At 36.7% G+C, this 25,317-nt stretch overlaps 1 protein-coding gene across 1 annotated transcript in view; it reads left to right on the forward strand.

Annotated features, from left to right (window-relative positions):
* Positions 1 to 25,317, forward strand: part of MYO3B (myosin IIIB) — a 175,533-nt gene that overhangs the window by 78,424 nt on the left and 71,792 nt on the right. Inside the window, exons 15-24 of the mRNA XM_010286583.1 lie at positions 598 to 712; positions 1,105 to 1,231; positions 1,377 to 1,587; positions 2,701 to 2,848; positions 3,091 to 3,244; positions 5,217 to 5,305; positions 5,472 to 5,601; positions 13,648 to 13,673; positions 23,092 to 23,148; positions 23,981 to 24,058. Coding sequence (XP_010284885.1) covers positions 598 to 712; positions 1,105 to 1,231; positions 1,377 to 1,587; positions 2,701 to 2,848; positions 3,091 to 3,244; positions 5,217 to 5,305; positions 5,472 to 5,601; positions 13,648 to 13,673; positions 23,092 to 23,148; positions 23,981 to 24,058 — 1,135 coding nt within the window. The remainder of the gene's footprint in view (positions 1 to 597; positions 713 to 1,104; positions 1,232 to 1,376; positions 1,588 to 2,700; positions 2,849 to 3,090; positions 3,245 to 5,216; positions 5,306 to 5,471; positions 5,602 to 13,647; positions 13,674 to 23,091; positions 23,149 to 23,980; positions 24,059 to 25,317) is intronic.

The following is a 25,317-nucleotide window of genomic DNA, read 5'->3' on the forward strand; positions in this document are numbered from 1 at the left end:
AACTATCACTCACTTGTTTTAACTGCTCACTGTAATTAGCTATTGATCAACTCTTGCTTTCAGTATGATGCCTTAAAATCTCTCTTAATCCTTCTCCATCCCTTAAGGATCTTTTTTAATCCTCCCAAGCAAAGAAGAGGATGGACAATAAGGCATTACATTATTCGTAGTTGTTTGAGAGCTTGAACTGTTTAAAAAGGAAGAGGAAGAATCAAGCTTATTATTATGTAGATATTCTGTCATACTTTCAAATCAGGACAGTCACCTTATGATTTCTTACTGTAATGTTTCAGTAAGAACCCAGAATATGCTTGGGACTTTTGGTTTTTAATTTGTATTTGTACTTTGGGTGCATCTGAGCTGTATTGTGTGAGGGAGATGTGTGTGAAATGTTGGTAGCGCTATAATAGATATTAATAAATAATAAGCAAAGTTAGTGCAACAGAAACAAAAACTTCTTATGAATTAGCACCAAAGTATAAAATTGGAAGATATTGAAATAAATGTTCTTTCCAGTTACTGAGGTACTTGTAAGTCACTGGCGGTTGTACAGGCATATCTGCTAGTACCGTGCTTGCTTTCTCCCATTCTATTTAGGTATATTGATAATGAAACTGGAAGAGTAATGCATGACATTGTTACTAAAGATTCCTATGGAAGACAATTTGAAGCAATTCAGCATTGCTTTAGAATTATAGGATTCACTGATGAGGTAAGAGATCCAATTGCTAAACCATTATTGACATCCTTTATAAAAGCCATCTCCGATGCTGCCTTGCACAGGCTGCCATTTGGTTTTGTGGATACACACCTATGCCACAGAATCTCCTTTATGGCAGAAGTGAACTGTGAAAGCGTAACCACACACTTGGAAGCCAAGACCAGACTGAGATCTCAGTTCGTACCCAGGCAAGTCCGTTCACAATTCTGTATCACACAGTTTTCTGTGTCAATAGGAGCTTACTTGAATTTGTAGAACTTGGTCTCAGAGCAAGCTACAAGGTTTAATAGCCATTCCAGTGCCCATCTTTTTCTTTCACAGCCTAAATATGATCTATGTATCTAATTGGATTCCTTAAAAGTGCTTCTTGTAATCTTTTACAGGAAGTGTACTCAGTGTACAGAATTCTGACTGGAATCTTAAATACTGGAAATATTGAGTTTGCTGCCATTTCTTCACAACACCAAACAGATAAAAGTGAGGTTCCCAACCCAGAAGCCTTAGATAATGGTAAATACATTTTAACATTGTCAGTTCTGTAAATGCAATTTGACTGTTGTTTGTGAGAATCTGTAACTCATGGTAACAGTTGGATAATGCTGACAATTTCCACTGTATAATTACAGTTGTGTATCTTTTTTCCACTGTCTTTTAGCTGCCGCGCTACTAAGTATTGGGTCAGAAGAACTTCAAGAGGCCCTAACCTCCCACTGTGTTGTAACACGAGGAGAGACTATTATCCGAACAAACACCGTGGACAAAGCAGCTGACGTGCGAGATGCCATGTCTAAAGCACTTTATGGCCGGCTCTTCAGCTGGATCGTAAATCGTATTAATACGCTGCTTCAGCCAGATAAAAATATATGGCAAGTTACACATCACAGAATCATGTGTATTTACTGTGCATATGTCTTTGATGGGTTCATCCATTTGTATATTTTTTATTTTGCAGAAAGGGTGCTGTATTTATTTTGGCTAAGGCTTCCAAATGGCTTTCATGCTGTGATACTGAATTCTGTTTCCAGGACATTAACCCCAGCATTTTCAAAGAGCTCAGTGGAATTTGACTAGTGAAGTCAATGGAAATTGGGTGGTTTGAGTGCTGTACAATTCTTTAAAAAGATGCTTCCTATGTAGCGAATGTTAAAATCATACCAAAGACTGGTAAATAATTGGGGTACACTGAAAAACTTTAGTATGTATTCACAGTCCTTACAGTTCTTCTGGCTTTGTAAGCTAGAAATAAATACAGATCTCTGATTATTACTGTGCTGCTACTTGAGATGTAAGTGATGATTTTTTTATTTTTCATAATTACAGAAACGTTCACATTGTGCATCTTATGATTTCATTGCCAGGTACTGATCTGGCTGCTTTGGTCTTTTAAAGCAGTTGTAGAGATTTTTTAAAAACAAGAGAACCCCTTAGGTGATGTGTAAATGCCTCTGATCTGAGACATCTACTTGGCACTTCACTATATCATATAGACATGTCCTCATCCATACTTGCCGTTCTAGTGGTGACTGTGGTACTGTGGTATAAGTATACTTGAGCTAGCACATGGTCTCTTTACAGTCTAGCTTGTAGCAACAGCTGACTTGGTAATTACCCTTCTGACTGAGTATAGCAAAAACACACTATTAAAGCTCGACACCTTTTGTCTACCTGGAGGAGCAGACAATAGATTTTATTTGGGATCTGCCTGTTGAAACCACTTGTTTTAATATGGCTGCTAAGTGTCTGTTACCGTGTACCTATGATTCTGCTGCCTTCTTCATGGAAATTTGCAATAAGCCAGTGGAAAACAAAAGTGTTAACAATGCTAAACAAATACACAAGTTGTCTTAGGTTCAGACACACTTTTTCTCCTTTCTTCTTGCAGCAGACCGAATCAATTATGTAATCTTAGTTACCATGTTTATTTTTATTTTAACTTGGTGTTGCTCGTGATGGATTTTGTTTTGTATTTTCACATGCAGCAATGCTGAAAATGGGATGAATGTTGGGATACTAGACATATTCGGATTTGAGAACTTTGCAAGAAATTCCTTTGAACAGCTGTGCATAAATATTGCTAATGAACAGATCCAGTTTTATTTCAATCAACATATCTTTGCACTTGAGCAGGTAAATTCAACTCTGATGAGGTCTAGTTGAATCAGCCATCCTGAACAATAGATCATATTCAGGAGTACATTATAAACTATAAAATGGGTATGTGATTTAAATGCAAGATAATGACATCTTTTAGTTAAGTTGTGTAAATAATGTTGTTGGGGCCTATAGAGTATTGCTGGGCATCATAAATGTCCTAATGATGATGTTGCTTTTACTAGTTCAATATTAAAACTGTCCTGATGACTTTGTAGATGGAATATCAGAGTGAGGGAATTGATGCTACTACAGTGGAGTATGAGGACAACCGTCCACTTCTAGATATGTTCCTCCAGAAACCCATGGGTCTCCTGTCTCTACTAGATGAAGAAAGTCGATTTCCTCAGGCAACAGACCTAACTTTAGTTGGTATGTGCAAACAAAAATTCTGGGAAATAATAAATGTATTTTGGGAGGATGGAATGACATCTTTACTCAAGTTTTACTAACCTAGATGTCCTACTGAGGCTGTGCCATTTCATTTGATATTTTAAGTATATTTTTCATTGTGATTCATCATTTTTGTCTGCTTATGTGTCTTTTGTTCTTTTTATATTGCCAAAGTTATATGTCAGATGTCAAGGGCTAACTGACTTTCCAGTGTTACAAGGAAAGAACCTGTGTCTTGTCCCTGTATGTGAGGTACATCAAGCAGCACTGATCCCCATTTACTGAAGGGAAGGCTGAGACAGAGTAGAATCTTGTGTCTAGGACCACCCTGTGAGCAGCATTAGTGTTGAGAGTAAAATTTAGATCTCCCAGGCTCCTAGGGCCATGTTTATCCAATTAGAAAATACTGCTTCACTCCAGATTATCTCATCATAAATAGAAAATGTGTGTTATTTCTGGTGTGCCATCTGGCTGAATATTTCCCTTCCTTCATGCATATTTTATGTATATTTTAACAAATCTTGATGCCAACTTTAAAACATGCAGCACATACCATGTTTAAAACTGTTATCTTGCTGTTATTTACTAGAGCTACATTTTTCCCTGCAATATGAAACAGAGGGTTCCAGTTCCTTCAGTGGAGGGTGCAGCAAACTCAAACTGTTAGTCAGAGAAAAATAACAGCTGCCTGTTAAATTGCTCGATACTTGTATAAGATTTTTCACTTCTGCTAGGCTGAGTTGAAACTTGAATTTATGTCACAGATAGAATGAATGCTGTGGTTTCATTCCAGTCTTCATTTGTGTACTAAAGCTGTGTGCCTCCCTGTGGGTCCTATAAATCAGTTAATACTGAATACTGAACTTACACTTTCAAAGGGGCACTTTCCTTGGTCCAGTGCCGATCAGTCTTACTGCTGATCTGTACATAGTCCAGCAGGAGCCCTCAAGGAGACAGCAGAGTGGAATGTGTCGCCCTCTCCAGATGTGCCAGACAATCATTAATTCCACTACCCTCTACTCTGCCCCCCCAAAATTCCAAACTTAGTTCTTTTCGCTTTAGATACAAGCTTGATTAAATGTTAATAGAAAGAAAAACCTAACACAAAATATTAATGGATTCTAACATTAGAAAAAATATTTTTATAATATTTTCTAACCTACACAATATGACAGAGAACTTTATCAATTGATTCTGACCTCAGATCTCTAGTTGCTTGTTCAGATAAAGAGATATAATAGCAAGTTTTACAGTATCAGCACTAAGATAATTACAAAATATTAAAAAGCATACAAAATATCACAGGGCAGAAAAGACTTTTTTCTTAGAAAGTGGTGGGTTTTTTTCTGTCAGCTCTTAGGGGTAGTCACAGGAAACAGAAGGCCTCTTTAGAAGATGTTTTAGATAGAAGCCTCATTTCTGTAGAAGTCCAAAGGTAAATGAGAGATGATCCCAGCTAGAAGATATTAACATATACTTAAAACATGGTGTACAAAGCTAAATGAATGGGGAAAGGAAGATAGGGAAAATACAGATATAGGCATTTAAGCAAGCAAGATATATGCACAGCTTTGAATGTACGTAATTGAAATAAACCCACCCCAAACCATATATATACATATAAGCAAATTCATAGCAAAATATGAAAAGTTGTCACCCCTTCTCATTGGCCCCTCTTATTTGATAGCTTTCCATGCTCAAAACTATCCACAAACAGCGGGGTTTGAAAGAAAGTCTTACTGGGCTAGTTTAGAATAAGCTGTTCCATTCAGAAGTGGCAGCTTGGAAGAAAGCGCAGAGAAGCTGGCACACAGCTATTTCTGAGAAATCTGGTAATATATGTGTTTATAGTAGTTCTGGCTTCTTAAGCAGCAAACTGTCCCTAATTAGGATGAAGATTTTACTTGGTCACTCTAAGTCAGTTATATCGGTGTCTCTTCTCAATGTCTAGATAAATTTGAAGATAACTTACGATGCAAATATTTTTGGAGACCAAAAGGAGTAGAACTGTCATTTGGTATTCAGCACTATGCTGGAAAGGTAAGGTCATATGATTTTTATTTACTTCAAATAACAGTGGTATGGTCATTATGTGTTTTTATCCAAAGTTTCTGCTTTATGATTTTGACTGTTCACATTTTAAAGAACCTAGTAGATTTTGGGTAACCCTTTTTGGTAACTTTTCTGATTCGCTTTCCCATCCTAGGTATTATATGATGCCTGTGCATTCCTTGAGAAGAACAGAGACACTCTTCCTGCGGATGTAGTGGTGGTGTTGCGAACTTCGGAGAACAAACTTCTTCAGCAGCTGTTCTCTAGCCCATTAACAAAAACAGGTATTTTCTGCACAGCTTTGCTAACATTGCAACCTCTTTAGCTACCTACTCCTCTAAAACCCTAATTGTTTCTGGACACGTTTTTTAAAGTTCTTTTTCAGCTCTGCTGTTTAAAGTTTCCTAGATATCTAAAATGTTATGATCATGTTGAGTTTTTTTAAATATGTGGGCATGTATTCTTCTAAAAAGCCCAGGCAGCAAGATCCATCCCTCAGTCCAAAGAAAGGGAGATTTTCTGATGTGTGGGGCAAGAACTCATTCTCAGAGCAGGATGAGAATATGGGAGTTTCTGGATTCTTAGTCCTTTACTAAGGTCAGTTCTCAGTTGATAGATTCTTGTGTACCACGTCTTAGCAGTTCTTAAATCATGTGATGGTAGATTAAGTTGTTTTGGAGGTAATATCCATCTATTTAGATGCATTGATGCAATACATAAAGTTTCTTACAAATCCTAAAAACCAGATATGAATCTGCTAGAATTAATTAATTCAGTTGATTTAAAGCTTGTTGAAACTGATTTACATGAAAGTGCACAGATTTATAGCAAAATAGAACAGCAAGATGAAGTTTGACTCCATGGATAGATGCCAGAATATCAGTAACCTATACAAATCCTAGTTCTGCAGTATACATGCAAACAAGCCAACAAATATACTCAATACTTTCTCCATTTTTAAAGTATCTTTTTTTATAGTGGGTAAGAAGAAGATATAATGCTAAGGAATAATCTAAATATGATGGATTGTATTAGGCTGCAAAATTCTTGTGATCTGATATGACATATGCAAATGAGGTTGTATTTTTAGGTAGAAATAAGTGTACATGCATTAGGTAATGCTCAGTAGGCTTATGGGCTGTAGATGCAGTTCTGTGCCTGTGCTCTGTCTGGGATTTCTGGACCCTCAGCAGCCCAGTCATAGCCCCTGGTGATGCCTTTAACCTCTCTTGAGATTTCTATGTAGAAAAAGAACATCTGGAGAAAAAAGTATATTGGAGCCTTCTTTGCACATGTAAAACTGATAGCAAAATATCTGTTTGTATTTTACATAGGATAGATTCCTGGTACATTGTCTCTGTTCTTTTCCTGTAATTAAAAGGCTCTGGATTACCCTCCTTCCAATTATGCTTTTAAAGGTCCCTGAGAGGTGAGGATCCAATGAGGAATCTGCTTCTCCTTTCAGCTATGACAAGCCTAGATGGAGGGTGATATAGTTTAAGATGGAGTAGGATTGATTTGTGCCCAAGTGGGGAACAAATAATTTTTCTGTCTACTTCTGACATTTGAGTCAATGTTAAACTAGTAAAAGAGATTCTTTTACTCACGCTGAATGGATCAAGGAAAGCAAAAAAGAAAGCTCACATCTGGTCAAATGTGCCTCCACACCCCTCTTTACTAGCCATTTTATACCTTGGAGCTCTTGTCAGAATGAAACAGATTAGGTGCTTTGTCCTAGTTATCAGTCCCAATTATTGTAAATATTATATTTTCGATTGTATTGCTATTTTAAAATCAGAATGCTGATGCTTTCATGCAAATATATCTTCCTCTGGCTTTTTAGAGATATTTTCAGTGGCAGCAGCACTGAACTTGGGTATTTTGCCCAAGATGCATAAAGGTTCAGTAAGAAGATACTTCTCATTGCAGTAATGTATAGTTACCAGGTTGATGTATTTCCACTTTTTTGTTTTGTCTCTTACGTTCATTCCTTGTTTCCTACTGACACGAATTGCATGCTTTCTGCCTCCCATTATAGAACATTTACCTTTCCATGAAGAGCACGCAGCAAGTTGAGCGTTGTCTGTATTTCTGTCAAGTTGGTACAGGACATCCTGTTAAAAAAGTTATTGTACATATGCTCCTGTGCATGGTGTTATAAGAATAGCTTAAAACCCTTATGTCATTTTTGTTTTTTAAAAGTCTTTGTGATTTTGCTGTATTTTTTCCAGCTGTCTAATATAATTGGCACTCACATCCTGTGTTGGGGCCTCTGTGTTCTAAAATCAGATTGTTGCCAGGTTTAGTTTTGGCAGCTTGCAAGATAAATGAAAGGTTTGGCTGAGAACAGAAGGTATCGCTGGCAATGCTGCTTCATCTCTGCTCAGTGAAGAAAGATAATGCTATTCTCTTAACTTTCTACAAAGAGGCTTTTGTAAACAAAAGAATAGTGACTGTGTAAATGTCTCATCATGCTCTGTCCTTGCCTCGTAGCCCCCTTCCCTCCACTCTACATATGCTTCATTCCTAAAGCAAATCAGAAAAAAATATGGATTAAGATTCATGATCTTGATACAATTTTCTCCAGCTTTTTGTAGATTACTGACTGATGCAAAAGTTAATAATTTACATGGAAGCCATATTGCATCTTTCCAGGTAACCCTGGCTTGAAATGAGCCTTCTGCCAGTATCTCTGGTGTTTTGTTTGAAGATGAGTGACAGCACATTCTCACATCTGCTTGCAACTAGCTCTGGAATTTGCAGCGTAGGTGGTTTTTGCCGAGCAGCAATCTCCAATACGTGTAATAGTCACTAGGTGGTGCTGTCCCAGAAGCAAGAGGAAATTTCAGACTGGTAACATGGGTCTGACAATTGCTGAAAATGTAGTTCTTAAATACCAGTAAGAACAAAAAGATGCCTTTCCCACCCTGAGAAGATCCTCTGTTTGAAGTATATTTATATAACTGTCATGTATTCCGCTGTCAAAAACTGAGCAGCAGCAAGAAAATAAATATTAAAGAGACTAAATTCTTTTACTAATTTAAGATCATGTTAATCCCTGTAATTTATCAAATATACTTATCCCCTCTTAACAAATGGTTCTATTTCACAGAAGCAGACTGTGTAGTTTAAAGGGCCAGAAATTAACAGCAGGACATTAAATATACATTTGTAGTAGTAATTTATGGTTAAGAGAGTGCACAATTACTGATATGAGACACCAGAATTTAAACATTCTGGCACTAATTTTGTAGTGTGTACAGCATGTTTTGTCATTTTTCAGTGGAAACTTAGGCACGTTCAGCACATTTTGGAATCTGTTTGCACTTTCTAGGGACCTTTAACCTCAAAACTGAACAAACATAATTCTGGTTTAACCTATCAATTCTCCCAATTGCTTCCATATTTGTCACTTTTTTTCTACAAACACAGCTTCTCATGCTGAAAATTCTGTATATTCTAGAATTAAAATAGAATTTACTTTAAATGCAAGAGAGAAGTAGAGCATTTAAAAAAAAAAACAAGGTAAGTTGCCACTACTCCAGTTGAATATGCATGTTCCCATTCAGACATAATGCATTCCTGTTTGTCTCTAGAGTTAGTTTATCACTGTTGCACCTAAAGCATCAGAGAGAAAGGAATCATGTGATCTAGAAAATCGAGTCCCCTTGTAAGAGAAGAGGGCTTTAATCAGAAAAATTAAGGAAGGCCTTGGTACATTTACTAGTGGTATCTGTGAGGAGTCAGACCATTTGACTCACTGTCCTGATACTCAAGAATTTTTTGCAGTATCACCGTGAAGTGGTGGTACCACTGGACTGCTTGGGCAAAGCACCACTGGGGCTTTTTGAGACTGCAGTTCCCCTTCCACTTTTTCTTTCTCTTACCTTATGTTCCCCAGCTGACCAGATCATGCTGGCGGAGGTGTGCCAGAGAGGCTTCATCTTCTCAGAAAAGCTGCAGCATAACATGATTCTCTACTCTTGAAACAACCTCTGCAGACTTTTTCCCCTTCTGTGACTCACAGACCTTTAGACCTTTTGTCAGGGTTGCTCTGTCTTAGGTTCTTGCTGGAGAGAGGGGGGAGATTTGCCACCTGGAGGGAGGGAAGGGGAAATTCTCCAGCGTTCCCATCACCAGAGCAGAGACTGGGAAATGTCCCTGTCCTAGCTCTGAGGATCTGTAGGGGCTGGGCTTGGCTACATAGAATAAAGAGCTGAGTACCATTACCTCTACAGCAACATCACGTCTAATGATTTTGGTAGCATTGGGTATTGTTCACACATTCAGAGTGATATAGTATCAATATATCATCCATTGCTAATAAACACTCCTTGTTCATGGTGCCTAGATATTTGAGCATAATTGTCAAAGAGAACTGGAATGAAAGTTTTCACAACCTTCACTGATGAGGTAGTATAATGATGTTTTAACAAGGGACTTTTTTTGTCCAAAACAGGAGGAAAATAGATTTTTTTCAAAAATGTATTAATTATAATTAGCCTGCGTAAAGGTCATTCCCCCTCCTCAGGATTGATTTTTAGTTTGTGTTCTTTGTGCCTTTGAGTCTCCAGCCCTGCTTACAGCCCTCAGACAAAAAGTAATTATAAACAATGTATATCTCATTAAAAAACCCCAAAACAAACAACTAACAGACCATGTGCTGAGAGAGAATGTGACAAAAATGTTTCAGGCTTTCTTTATGCACACTAAAGAACACAAGAACTGGGGCCTTTTGCAAAATCACTTTAAAGAACTTCTTTTCACCACTCCTTGGAGACAAGAGTACTATCTCAATATTAATCTGTCTGTAACTTTGATAGAAGCTGATGGCTTATGAAGAGTCGGAAATGGAGGGAAACAAAAGGATTTTCTTGCATTCTAGTCCCATGAACAGATAATACTGAGCACAGAGTGAAATCCTGATCAGTTGCAATAGTAGATACTTTGCCATTGTTTTCAGTGGAACCATGATTTTACCCATCATGTTTGTCACTGTGCACTCCTATTGAGTACAAGACCTTCCTCTAGCAATAAGTGGTGGCAGGTCTCTTGGCTTGGTGTGTGTCATATTTATGCACTGAAGTATAGCATGTTTCCATTTGGGCTTAGCAGATTTTTTTCTCCTAATTCCACACATCACAATAGAGCAAAAGACTCAAATACATCTTAATTTTACTAACTTATCCTACAATATAATCTTTTTATAATGGTTACTTTTATGTTAGTATTTTCACCTCTAAGAGATAACTGCAGGTGCTCTAAGTCAAATTAATTGGAAACAAAGCCATTGTAATTATAATCTCTCTACTTAGAGATGAATCAGAATTTATATTTTGTAAGAATTTGGATCAGGTTAATGGAAGCTATATATTTTAATTCGGGACACAGAGGCTTTCCTACTTCTAACTGGTCCATATGTTAAAAGCATATAAAAATTAATCGTTTTTGCTTTGCTGCCAGTGTGTTGTGTGCAAAGAGAAGCTTTAAACCACAGCTGTGCAACGTAACAATTGTGAACTTTACTGGGTTGCAGATGTGGGACATCAGTAAACTAAATTAAATGTAGCTTAACTGAGTTTGAGAGGTAGTGTTGGATTACTTCTTATTCTCTTTTTCAGTTGAGCATTTTACAGTTCAGTGTTTCTTTTTTTTCTTTTTTTCTTCTTCTTTCAGGTTTTGTGTCGTGGAACAAATGCAGTACACAGATACTCACAAGTATGCTAGCAGTAGAATCCAAAACATGCCCTAAAATAGCCCTAAAAATGGAACTCATCTAGAAACAGAACCATCTATCAGATCAAAGTTAAGCTCTCAGTCCTGCTAAAGCTTTATATAAGACATAACAATTATTTACTCTTGAGAATAACTCCCTATAAATAAGGAGCATCAGTGAATCTCTGGAATTGCACATGGTAGTAAACACAACCGCTGAGAAAGGTCAAGTTAGATTTATCATGTTTTTGTTTGGTAAAGGGTGTTGCCCAAGCAGAAGTCCGCTGTTTTTAATATGAGACTTCACAGATTACATTGTACTGAAAATGGAAAATGGACAAAGGGCATAGATTTTTTTTTTTTTGTCTCCAAGTGCTTGCAAATTGAACCCTAATAAAGTACAAGTGGGCATCTTTAAGAACAGGTCTTGATGGGCTTACTGATTTAATTCATAATAGGCCATTCTCTGTAGAAGAAATCTTGAGAATAATTTTTCTTTACCTTTCTCTCAGAAGAGAAGAGATATCTTTTCAATTTTCATATTTCTAGACCAACTTCTCAACTCTATAATGACCATTATCTCACAGTAGTCAACAATAATTAATCTTAACACTTCATTGTATAGTAATTAAATTCAAAATGTGTTGATATTGAGGATGCAAAAGATGTATTACACAGATGATGTAACTGTTTTTAATATTAACTAGTAGACTGTGGAATTGCACTGTGCAGCATATCCAGAATTTAAATAGAGAAATATTCAGAGAACACGATACAGTAGTTTTAATGAGTAGTTTGCTATGCAGTTTCTACAGGCAGTATGTGCTGTGCGGTCAAACTGTGTCAAAGATGCTCAGTACATCATTGGAAGTCTTCAGTAGCTCTCAAGATCAAATCCTAGAAGAGCAATTATTTTTAAATTTGCTAGTAAGTTTGTAGAGCAGATAAAGTTTTTGAATATTCAGATAACCTTTCTGATGTGAATATCCGTAATGTTTTTTGGTGTGTCCTTTACAAAGAACGTGCTTATATTTCCCACTCTTTCAAAATAATTGAATTAGGGGTTAATGTATCTAAGAGATTAATGTAGTTGGTAGAAAACAAACCTCTGAGTCTGTGCTGGATTTTGTATTTGTTTCAGAGTATTTTGTACTCTGAGTGTGCTGTCTTACTATGATTTTGTACGTTTATCCACTTCCTTCCTTCCTTCACCCTACAACAAACTGTAAAGCTCAGTACTTTACTAAACCACATTATCTTTTCTCTTATTATTTAACTTTGTCTTATTTATTCCAACCTGGCTTGGCTTGACGTAGGAGAGCTTATAACTGAACTGCCTGGACAGCAGGTCACAGTGTGTGTCAGAGACAGAAAATGCATTTGTGGTTGTTTGTATGAATGGCTATTTGTTTCATTAAGTGTGGAGATACAAATATAAATGAGAATAATGTTTTGAATTACCACAAAAATAACTGATTTTGTGCTACCTGTGATAATATATGGAAGTGCTGAGATCCAGAGGAGCAAATGTTCAGCTGAGAAGCCTTTGAGACTTGATTAAATTAGTAGTTAACAACATTAATGTCTAGATTTCAAAATTGGGGAGGCCTAGGACTTTCATAAATTTCCGTAACCATGTTTCATCCTAAATTAAGACTTTTAAAAGACAGCTTTTCTCTTGAAGTGTCAAAACTGGTTTTGACACCATTTTCATCCTGTCTGGTTTAGGGTCTTAATCACTGAGAATACTGATAGTCATAGTGAGGTCAGAGAAAATGTTCCTCCATTTTGTTCCACATGCTTTCAGTGACATCTTTATACCTGCATTTTTACCACTGAATTCTTTGGGAATCTTCACTGGCTTTAGTATGATTTTGATCAGATCGTGTGTGTATGGAGCAACTTCAGCAGCAGGTCCTAAGTGATGAAATATATACTATAAAATGTTTTATACATTGTATGTAGAGGGAACATACTCTGGAAATACAAACAGTGGGCTGGAAATTACAATTCTTGACTTCTCCTGGGTTTCCTGTTTATTCACTGTTCTTGCAGAAAATTATTTTGGCCTCAAGTTAGACTGAGTACTGTGAAACTTAATTAGTGTTTGAGGACAGTTTTGAGATCATCAGAGACAAGATGCTGAGGTGTGAGCTACCAGAATGCTTGCTCTTGGTTCGTGTTGGTGAGGGAGCATAGAGAAAATATTGAGATAACTACCATGTTCTTCATAATCAAATTTTTACTTTTCTATATAAAGCATATGTGATTTTGGAGGGAAAGAGAAAGGATGGCAATTACATAAACCAATGAGGGAGACCAAAGCTGAATCAGCATGTGTGGTAACCGTATTTTCAACCTGTGTTGAATGTATGTGTTTTTAGAAGTATTCTTCCACATACCTCTGGAAGAAATAAACTTCTTGTGTGTCCTGAATAGAGGTAATTAGAATAAGTGGGTTTTGGCTAATGTTGGAAATTAGTGGAGTATTCCTCAACAATGAAGTGTTCACAGAAAATACACATCTGTAGTTTTCTTCTAATCTCAGTTACAGATGTGGTACAGGAACCAGGGCAATCTGCTGAGGCAACAGAAAACCTTGTCTTGGTGGTGAGGTACTTTGCCGATGACACAGACTGTAGTGTTCTGTACTGTCTGCTGTTACCCAGAGATTTCAAGGTTTGTTGTCCTCAGTAGATTACATACAACAGCATCAAATCATACGCTACCAAAGATGAGGATGGAAGTTACTAAGGACTATATCTGAAAGAAATGGCCTATGTCTTCTGACAATGTATAAATCATAAAAAACTGAGCCACTTCGTTCTGTAATGCAGCAGCTGGGAGACTGACCAGATCAGGCTGTGGCCAGCCTGTCAGTCAGTCTCCAGCTAGTTAGTCAGGTCTCCAGCTAGTCAGGCTACAGACCTGACTAAAGAAAATACTGAGCATCAAGCAGTAGAAACTCCAGCATTTTTTACACTATAACTCCTAATTGCTTTTTCAGAACTTTTTTTTTTTTTTTCATTTTAAAATGAAAAGATTGCAGTTTTGTATAGTTAGCGCTCAGCTGTATTTTGTGTGCCACTCTTCTCATTAGTCCTGTGTTTGGACAGAGGTGCCCAACCTATGCCCACTTGGCTGTGGCCAGATAAAGAGTTTATCCAGCAGGCAATCCACTCCCCCTCTGCCACCCTCTTTTCCAGAACCCTCCCTTGTCCGGTGCCTGGGAACCTGTCCATCACATGATCAGGCTATAGCGTATGTGCTTTGCCTGCTGTCTGTAAGTTTGGCCATGTCGTGGGACTAAGATGTTCTGAGAATCACATCAGGTTTGCCTGTGTATCCTGTGATCGTGTAAGTGCCTGTGATATTTCAGGAAATGTCTGCATTTCAGTGAACACACTCCCAATTGAGTACATGTCTACATGTTTGATTCAATTTAGCTGGAAAATTGTGCATGTTGTTTAAAGTAACCATTAATACTGAAGGTTGTGTTTTAAAAATACCTTGGGCACTACCACTAACTAATTATATATTATAATCTGTTCTTCTTTACTAGGTAAAGGTAAAATTTAAGACCTTTCTTGCTGAGATGATACGTTTACATATCTTGGCATACAGTAGGCAGTTTGACCTTCATTTCCTCACTGCTGGCAGTGTCTTTCTTCCTTTGCATTCTACAAGAAGTCTACTAACCTACTCTAAACAATATTTAAACACAGCAGCCATGATGCTTACAAGCAAAGTTTTATTTGTTGCTGTAAATATGATACTGTGTGTTTACCAGTGTGTGCCTTACTAATGTGGGAAGTGACCACTGAGGTGTCTGTGATGTAAGCAATAGAAAGCATAGCAGCACTGAATTTACACTCAGGTTCTCCAATCCCAGTCTAGCAATGTAAAGCTTTTAAGTATCTGTAAATATGATTTGTGTCTACTTCACGCTAATAAGACTAAAGAAACCTTTATTCTAATTGAGAATCAGGATCAGAATTTTTCAGTTCACTATGGCATGGATTTTTTCATTTCAAATAATCTGGGACAAAAAGTGCATCTTTTTTGCTGCTGAAGCAATTACTCATAATTAGGTTATTCCCAAGTGGGCCTCACTATTACTAAGTTTTCATGGTGATCAGATTCTGTTTTGTAATACGTATCTGATTTTGGAAGTCCTATTTCTCAGTTTTTATTTACTTATTCTGAATAAGAAGTGATTCTCTTTTCAGAATAAGCAGCAGTGGAAGTGTGTCTCTACTGATAGCTGTATTCTACAGACAGTATTTTTATAAATGTATTCTTGTATAAAATGTGTAGTATGAGAGTATATGATTCTTAGTTTTTTATTGCACAAGATTAGCTTAAATTCAGTGACTCATAGTAACAGTTTTGATAGTCAGTGACCAGCTTCAAATTAGTACCCAATACAAAAGTAGATGTATTCATTTATAGTCAAGCTAAGAAAAGCTTAGTCTTACAGTAGCTGAAGATGAAAATGCATTATGGAGATAAGCAGTTGACTTCCTTAGGCTAGATAAAATGCACTGAAAGGAAAGACAGAGAAGAATCTGTGTATGTCGAAGACACTGTCTGACTCTGTACCTTTTCTGGAGTGCAAGTGCTTAGCTGTGATTAGAAGCAGTGTCAATGAAATATGAATGCGTTGTAGCATTTCTGACCATATTATACTGTATCTACGCTGTGTTTCAAGTAACCCCTCTTTATCTGAACCAGAAGCATGAAAGAAATTAATAAAATATATGAGGATAAGGAAAGAGCTTGTACTGTGTCCTCTATATAATAGTAATATCCCTGGTACAGCTTGTACAGTAAGGTGACATTGTCATTAGGCTCTTTCTCTGTAAGTCATTTGCACTTCACAAACTAAACGTATCAGAGCTTAATGTAATTCTTACCTGGCATGCTCTTACTTTGGGAGGAGTGATCTATTGCAGACATAATCAAAATGAGGTTATAAATACAGTGCTAATATTACTGATATTTGCTTGATACTACTTATAGAACCTATCACCTAAGAATAATGAAGCACTGACAAACCGTAAGTAACATCAGAACATCCAGCCAGAGTGTACTTTTCCTAATTAGTATGGAAAGTCAACGGCTGGACAAATCATTAATTCGGCCAGATCACACAGTGAGTAAGTGCCAGGGATACAAGTGAGAAGCCAGGAATGCTGACTAGTCCTTTCTGAGATCTAGAGAGCACTTCCAAAGTCCAACCTGAAAAAAGAAAACCTGATTCTTCTTTCTGTGCTGTGTAAATACTTGAAAGACTTTCAAAACTTCTCCTGCTTGGCTTTGCGTAATGGAAGAGATACGGTACTTTGACAGTATGGTCTTTCTCACCTAGCTGAAATGAGGCATCAGTGAAGAATATGTTTGCAGAGATGTGAGATCTCCTATACAGCTTCAAGACAAAAGGAGTTTTGCTGAGCAGTGGCACAGTGAGCTTAGCCAGTGAGTGCATAGATTTTTGTGCTGTTACTTCTTTTTCTGTTGGAAGCTTTCAGAGCATTTCACAAACTTTAATGACTGAAACTTCTCAAAGCATTAATGACATTCCTAACTTTACTGAACAGAGGGAAAAAAGAGAAACATTGGAGCAGACTGACTTCCCCACCAACACAAATTAATCTGAGAGACCTTAGTCTCTGATCCGGCAGACACATAGGTAGGAGCCTTAATTTTTCAGATTAGCAGTCCCGTTGAACTGAAAAGGAAATGTATGTGAATAAAATTAAATTTAAAATATTAATCCTAATTTTAACCATTAACTTCTCTCCCCTCCCTCATGAATGCCTTTTCCAAAAATAACTAAGAAAATTTTGTGGAGGTTTTAAATGGCTTAATTGGTCCATTTTATGGAGTTGGATTTAATATAGGTAGTATTTTATTTAAGTCTACATGATGCCATTTGTATTTTCTCTAAAGTGTTGACCATATAATAGGTGTGAAGATAGACTTCTGAAAGGCACAGTGCAGTCTTTTAACTTTTAACCAGTTTAACCTTTCAAGGAACCCATGGCAGTTTCAACTGGCTATGTTATTATCTAAAACCGTTTGTTCTTCAAATATTGATGTTCTTCACAAAGTGGAATAACATTCAGTTATTTTTAGTGTGTAAAGTAATAAATGACCTTGTAAATGAAAATCAAATGCAGGGACAGGTACCAAATGTTTATGGACTATAAACACCATGCTAACTCTGGGTGAAACACTTTGTATTATGTAGACTAATTTTCAAACCGCATTTGTTGTGTTTATTAGTTTTAATGGCTTAGACACGTTAAAGATAGGTAGTTTTTTTCCTGAACATGAACTACTTGAAATGACTAATTCACAAACTTTTATTGAAGCATCAGTTTGTTTTGATCTGGAAGAAAATCCTAATAACATTTTTTTCTGTGCATTTCATTGGATGCTACAATTCAGTAGTTAGTAATTACATAGGAATTCACTTGACACAATGAAATAAGCACTGATAAGAATCCATTCCCAGAAGTAACTAATGAACAAAGTTGCAATATGTAAAGCTTTTCTTTTTTTTAAGAAGAAACTGACCACTTTGGGGGTTTTTTGTTTTGTTCGTGAAGTCATTGAAGATGCTTGATAAATAAAAAGGTTTATTTATTTGCTTGGTTTGCCAGATCAGAAATGTTAAGTTTAGTTTAGTTTTGCATGAGGAACTAAGGGGAGAGCTCAGGGATATTAATTATGAATCCTAGAAACCTAATGCCAGCAGTGAGTGTGGTGAACCTTGAGCAACTATCTTATCATTCTAAATTTTATTTGGTTATTAGAGTTTTGTAACTTGTTATAAAATGCAACAAAATTTTATTCATTTTAAGCAATCTGATTCAAATTTGTTTCTTCTCACAACTCCCCTCTTTTATCTCATGTTGTGTCATCAGTTATCGAGTGCAAGGCTTTTAAGCTTTAGACTTGCTAATCTGAAGCCTAGCCAAAACCAACCTTTCCAGGTTGTCCACTGTAGCCAAAAAAAAAAGGCACAAAAGAGTACTTTCTAACAGAGAAAAATATCAAAATTACAAATAAGAGAAAAATAAATTCACTACCTACTTGCTCATTAAAGTCCTCGTTTTAACCTTAGACAGATAGATGTATATACCGTATGTACCATGTGTGTATATTGATATACAAGATTTTCAAAACAGAGTTGCAGTTCTCATTAACCTACACAATATAGCCTAAAGCAGTTTCCAAAAATGTGGATGTACTTTGTGTTCTGCACTGTGATTTAGACTGTCAGGTAACATACGCTGTCAGATCTGGAAATGACGTGCCAGTTTTGCAGCATTGTGTCAATCCCAATGCCAGCAGCTTAAAAGTGAAATACTTTTTAAAATTAATACAGAGTGTTTGAATCACTCCACAGAATGTCATTGCTGTGTTTGAGTGCTGGCCCCCAGATTGTTTTCAGGGGATTGTATTTTTCTTGTTGGGAGGAAAGTAAGAGCAAAAGTTCCTTTCAGTGTTTATGTGGACACTGGGTTTGCTCTGCTCCCTTATGGAATAATTACCAGTGACTAAGTGTTCTTGGTTTTCATTTTTCCCATGCTGCCTCCTTACCAGTTATGTAATATATAGTTTAGCAAAACACTGAAGACTGTTTAGAGTTACTGGCTTTCTGTAAAGCAAACAGCTAAATACTGGAGTTGATGCAAAGAAGGCACTTAGCATCTGAAAGAAGTGTTAACACTTTATTTACATTTAAATTAAAATGGACACTTATTTATGTGTTCTGGTTCTGAAAGGTGTGTGGTACATCTGCAGAGGCCTATTGTTTATTCATGCTGTAAATCCTTTGAAATGTGTTAAAATGCTTCCCACTCATTATAAAAATCCTGCCACCCATGGATTAGGGCTTTGATGTCACCAATCCTGCTTCAAAGGGTTCTTTCAATGCTATTAATCACAGTTTAGCCTCTGAAGATATAGCCAGAGAAAACATTTGGACATCTTGTGCTAGACTTGCTAAAACTTTGAAATATACAGTGTGTCTTGCATATGCACAGTCCCGTATCACTTCCTCTCTCTTCTCTGAGCCTTTATTTTGAAAAGCTATTTTGTGATGACTTGGGCTTTCTACAAGTACAGAGGAAAAAGTTTAGGACATGTTATACTGTACATTTAGATAAAGGCACTCGTCTTTCCGTTGACACCACAATATGTTTTTGCCTGAGGAATTGAGTCGGTCCTTAAAAACCCCAAGGGACAGTAAGATTGGGGATTAAGCAGGCCTATATGTCAAAAGGTCAAAAAAAGATACTGTCTTATCATTTTCTCATTTCTTTCATTAGTTTGTGAGCTTAAGATGCTGTCTAAACACTTCAAGATCCACATGATTTCATAGAAACAGGATTGTTTCTGCTGTCTTTTTCTCTTTTAAATCTCTCAATGAGTCACAGAGAAATTGATTACTAGTGATTGAGCTGTATGCCTTTGTGCTGTCATTGTTTTCATCAGCTCAGTAGCTAAGGTCAGTGACATACCACCTTATCACTGACTTTTTCCTCCCTTTTAAATCAACACTGCACTCTGTCATGCCTGTGCTGAATGCTCTACAGGCACAACTGGTAATGAGTGGGGTGTGGAAGAAGTTTGGTGGTGTCTGCTATTTTTAGTACTATTGTCCAAGTTGATTTTCCACCATACCAATTTTTCCCTGCTAAGCTTCTTGAACAGTTTTTGCAGTATGTATTTCTTTCTTTTTGAACAGGTAACTTGGCACAAGCAAGAGCCAGAGTGACAGCAGCATCTAGGTCTTTGCCTCCACAGCTTAGTGCTGGGCGTATCAAGGTTAGTAGTATACCGTTTGAAGACAGGCACTTGTTCATAAAATTTTACAGTGAGACTGTGGACATGATGCTTAGCTAATATAGGTATATAGTGAAGTTCTTAGCAAATGGGAGTTCACCTTAATATCAGACAACATGCACTTCAGCTGGGAGCACCATTTCCAGTTTTAGTGAGCACCCTACTGTAGAATCCAGTGAAGAATCAATTTACTACTGATGAATCTTTAAACTTCTGAAGTGAAATCTCAATTACATTGATATCGATAGCAGTATTCCTCTTGATTTCAATGGGGTCAAGGTTTTCCTCTGGCAATTTTGGCCTAGAAAGAGGTTTAATTGGGTAGAATTTGAATAACGTATTTAATGGTATGAAAGGCAAAATAAATTTAAAAAGGTCTGTTCCTCTTTTATTCAACTTGGAAGTGAAAAACCAGGGAACATTTGTGACTGATAGATAACCAGAAAAGAAGGACTTGGCAAAATCATGATTCTTTAAAAAGAACAACTGTAGCATTTAAACACTGCTGAATTTTGCCGTAAAAGTATGTGGCATAATTGCAAAAGGATGGGATGATTTTATGGCAGTTAATAGGATGTGTTGCCAACTGAGTACACATGATTTGTGAGGAAAACTCTTGTGCCTCAAGCTGATAGCATGTATACCCCCTCCCCGCTTCGTAAGTAGTACCATTAGAGTTAGCTTAGTTAAGGGTTTGGGGAGGTTTTTTGCCTCCAAAGCAAATAATAGTTTTTAAAAACAGATGTGGTAACAGCAACTGTTTAAAAGTCTGCAGAATTTTATGTTCTGGGTTTTCTATTTCTTTTCATTCTCTCTTGTTAATTGGAGCTCATGCTCAAATGTTGATACAGTGATTCATGTTACCCAGACATCTATATCCTTCACTGTACCTGCAAATACAGATGTGGATTTCAGAGATCTATTTCCTCTCTGGTATAAACACTTTCAGTGCTGAAGGACAGATCATGGCCCTTCCAGTTTTCTTTCATCATACACACATTGTCTTCCACATCCAGCTATATTCAGCATAAGCTTTCTAAGCATGCATTTCATTGATACAGCTGGAATGGAATAGAGCAGTTCTTTTAGAGCTTTAGTAAACATAATCAGTTATACTAAGTAGTGTTGAAGTGGTTTTTACTCACCTTTCAAATTTTTAAAGAAGGAGCTAGAAGACATGCTAAGTGCAGCACTATTCAGAAGATGCTGAAATAATCTTTAGATGAAAAAAATTATTTCTTATAACTTCATAAAACTTCTAATTAAAACAACTTCAAGGAAAAGATTTTCAATTACTATTTTACAATTTGTTAAAAAAAATTCCAAATGTAATAATTTTATTTGGAAGTTTGGAAATTTTCATTTATTATTTAATTTATGAGCTTTTTTGCTAAATGTCTTTTTTGCTTTTACAGTATTTAATACCATGCCAGCAGCAGGTGTGGTCAATATGTGAAAACAATAATTTCCAATGACTTCATAAGGTGACATGATGTCATAAATCATTTTTTAATATTGTTTCAAAACTATTATAAACCATTTTTTTAGTGATGCAACAGTTTGTCTTTTATAGGTCAAGCTGTTTCCCATTTCAGCTGTAATCATGTAAATGTATATTTTACGTCACTAATACTGTCATGTAAAAATGTGACCTAACAGTTGAAATATTCTTCATTTTAGTTTAAAAAGAGTAGCTAGTGATTTAAAACACAAGATTATATCATGACATTCTTATTATGTTCTATCGTTTTCTGACAAGCCAGTTGTGATAAAGCCTGTTGCCTGTTGTACACGTGATTATTGCCCTACCATAAAACTGCATGGCTTCATAGACACGCAATGTTATAAATTAACCAGAGACAAAACTTCTAAAAATTCTAACAGGTTCAGGGTCTATCAGAATTTTTCTAATGGAAACTGAAAATATTTCTTGTCAAAAAGATTTGGAAATTGATCCTAGTCTTTACAGATTGTGCAGATCTGAAATTACAACTCTATCCATAGAAAAAGGAATCTCGCAATACTGGTTTTACCCTGATTTCCTGAGAAAAAGTGTATTACATCTCCTCTGTGAGTGTTTCTGACCATCTGTCTTTCTGTGTGTTCACTCCCTTCCCCCCCAAAAACCCAAAACAAAACAAAACCCTTTTGAACCCAGCAGGCTATAGTAAACCATATTTGACAGAGTGGCAATCTCAAAGATTCTACAGGTTTGGTGAAAATAAGCAGCTGTGAAGAGGAGATGCTTACAGTCCCCTACTGCCCAAAAGGTAGAGCCTAAGCTCCCCCTTTATTGGCCAGCAGATATTCTAGGTATGACTGAGAGTCTGAGAGTGCTGAACCTCCAACAGCAGTATCGCTAAGAGTCTCTGCTTTTCTAGACAGACAAGAATCCAATTTAGAAGCTCAAATTCATGGGCATTTGGGCTTCAGTGCAGTCCTCAAACTATTTGCTTTTGCTCTTGATTAGGTGTTCTTTATGATTAAATTGTCTGACTTTTAACATTAAATGTTACCAGTTATCCTGAACTTACTGTCAATAGTCACTGATGTGGCTTTTGTCTTCTACCCGACCTTTACTAGAGATTTGGATACCAATTCTCAACATTCCCATATACTTCCCCCTGGACAGTCTGCTGTTCTGATTAGGTAATTGATATTTACTTTGTCAGGTGACCTCTTAAGATGTTTGATGTCGTCTGTGCTGATAAGGCATTTTTCCTGGGATATATTACAGAGTTTTTTGTTAACATCCCTAAAACTGACATCAAACTACATCTTTTTTTTTTTTCTCTTACGTGTTAGTTTGAGATGCATACTAATGCACGTGCACCACTCTGGGCTAGAACATCACAGATTACAAAAACATACTGAAATTTTTATAGTCGCCCTTATGGAAATCTGTCTCCCTTTGCACCATCTGTACTCTGAATCTTGTCTTCCCAAGTTTTCTTTTGATTTCTTCCCCAACACAAAATCCATTTTCTTGATCTATTACTACTTAGTGCTTCATTTCCTTTATATTTTGCATGCAGTCTCCTAAATATCTCCTGAAGGTAAGAGGCACAGTTACTGTATTGAGTACTGTCATCTCTCAACAATTACTTTTAGTGTTCAGAAGAGTGGTCTTAAGGCAGTGAGTGTTGGAAATGATCGTGTGGAGCAAAGTCCAGGAAGTGTAGCACAGGTGCTGACAACAGCATTATCTGGTTTATACAAGTGCCACCTGGTCAGAGCAGATGGTAAACTGCCACAAAGCAAGTGAATGCTAAAATGTTGTTAATGCTCCATGCAAACAGGATGCTGGTTGATTTTCTTTAACTTTGTTGAGCTGTAATACAGCAACACAATCTGCTTGTGATTGGTAACCATGGTTATACTCATTCATAAATTCTGGTTTCATTTTGATAAGAACAGCTGTACTGACAATATAACTAAAATATACAAGCAGCAATATGTTTGCTGTCCATGTATACCCTCTAAAAATAACTCTTCTGAAATGCTGAAAAAGTGGTATTTGAAGCTGTGGCAGTTCAGCAGAGTAAGATTGCTGAAATTCTTGGAATCAAAATGGCAATTTAAAGTAATTAATAGTAAACACAATAGCAGAAAGGAAAAGACATACATTCTGAGATTACCTACTTTGTTTGCCAGTTGTTATCAGAAAACAACATTTTTTCCATACATGAGCAAAATGAGGCAGCTCAGTTTACTTCCTGGTCATTACAAAAATGATAACCCTTCTTCTATGAAAAATAAGACCTGATAGAGTTCCTTGTAGTGGTGATAAGAGGAATGGTTTTTAGAAATCAGTTGATAACATATTGCATCTTGATGGCTCCTTCACTGGCTTGGTGTTACACTATCATAACAAAAGCGTGAAATCATTCAGAACACTTAAGGCTTTCTCTGAAATCAGTGTGTTCTGCATCTGTTAGAAGCTGGCCTTCCTACGTCTGATAAAGTACTCTGAAGTACTCACACCTGAAGGAATGACCGTAACAAAAACTGAACCCAGCTTTCATGCAGGACGTGGGGTGGGTCTGCAGTATTTCTGGAACAGCTCTAACATCTGAGTTTGTCTTTCAGGTTGACACGATGGAGGTTATGCGACACCCTGAGGAAACAACTAACATGAAGCGGCAAACTATGGCTTCCTATTTTAGGGTACAAATGTTAAATTATAAACAAACATTTTGGTAATAAGAACAGTAGATATCTCTAAAATATCTCTGAGATTGTGAGATCAAAGAGAATAATAAGAGAATTTTTTTATTCTCTTGTTATGCCTTTGTAGACTCATAAATTTTCTTTTGCTCCTTTTCTTTTTATTTCCTCATATTTGTACTTTTACAATTTCACCGAGTACATTGATAGCAGAATCTAGAGTCTAGACTGTTTCTATCTAAAATGCTGGAGGTCTAGAACAGGTCTCTTTATGAACAGAAAACTGATTTTGTGCAAATAAAATAGCTGTCATTACTAAAGCCTTCCTGTTTTTTCACAATCTCAGGCATACCTACTTTTAAAGATTAAGATTTGTCATTTGTGCTAATAAGTAAAAGCAATCCATCTTTTGGAAGTAGTGTTATAATTCATATGTATTACCATTTTATCAGTAGTAATCCTGTCTGGGGTAATGTATATTCTGCATGTGTGTTTAAATCAAACAGGTAAGGAAAAGGCATTGAAAATGTTGGAACTGGAGAATTAGAAGTCAGGAAACCTACAAGCCAATCCAAAGCTATTGGTTAATGTTTTTTTCTTGCGGTCATTGCAGAGTGGAAAAACTTTGAGCAGTTGGTCGTGGGCTGCACTTGTATCATGCAGAATGTGGAAGTTCACAGTGCTGTGCTAGCCAGTGTGGGTCAAAGCTTCATGCCATGTAGGAATACCTGTTTTCTCTGTTGTGCAAAAAAGTGTAAGAAAAGGCATATACATATATATATATACCAGAGGCAGCTGGTATATACAGAGATGATGCTGCAGTGTGGAGTGTACAAGGACACACATCCAGACATGTCTAGTAACACGCGTGGATTTAGAGTGCTCTTGCAAAGAACTACGCAGATGTCAGCTGTGTAGAAACTGTAAAAGAAAACAAGCAAACAAACAAAAAAAAAGTGGAGTGGGGGAGTGAGTGTGAAAGTACACCATAATATGGATGCAGCCTACAGCAAAATGACCACAGTCAGCTTGGAACTGTACATGATTTTGAGATGGAGTGTATTTGCAACAAACTCTTATACAGTGGGTTAATGAGGTGAGGATGGAGCAGAAGTATGTGTTCAGAGAGGTCATTGGAAAAGCATATACATATAATCTGATCACACTTTTTTCATTTTAGTGTAAAATGCAATAGAATAACTTGTTTTCCGTGTCCGGGGTGGATAGGACAAGACATAACAAGCCTACATTTCAGCAGG

Source organism: Phaethon lepturus, unplaced genomic scaffold, assembly GCF_000687285.1.
Source record: "Phaethon lepturus isolate BGI_N335 unplaced genomic scaffold, ASM68728v1 scaffold2230, whole genome shotgun sequence".
In the NCBI taxonomy this organism is placed as follows: domain Eukaryota; kingdom Metazoa; phylum Chordata; class Aves; order Phaethontiformes; family Phaethontidae; genus Phaethon; species Phaethon lepturus.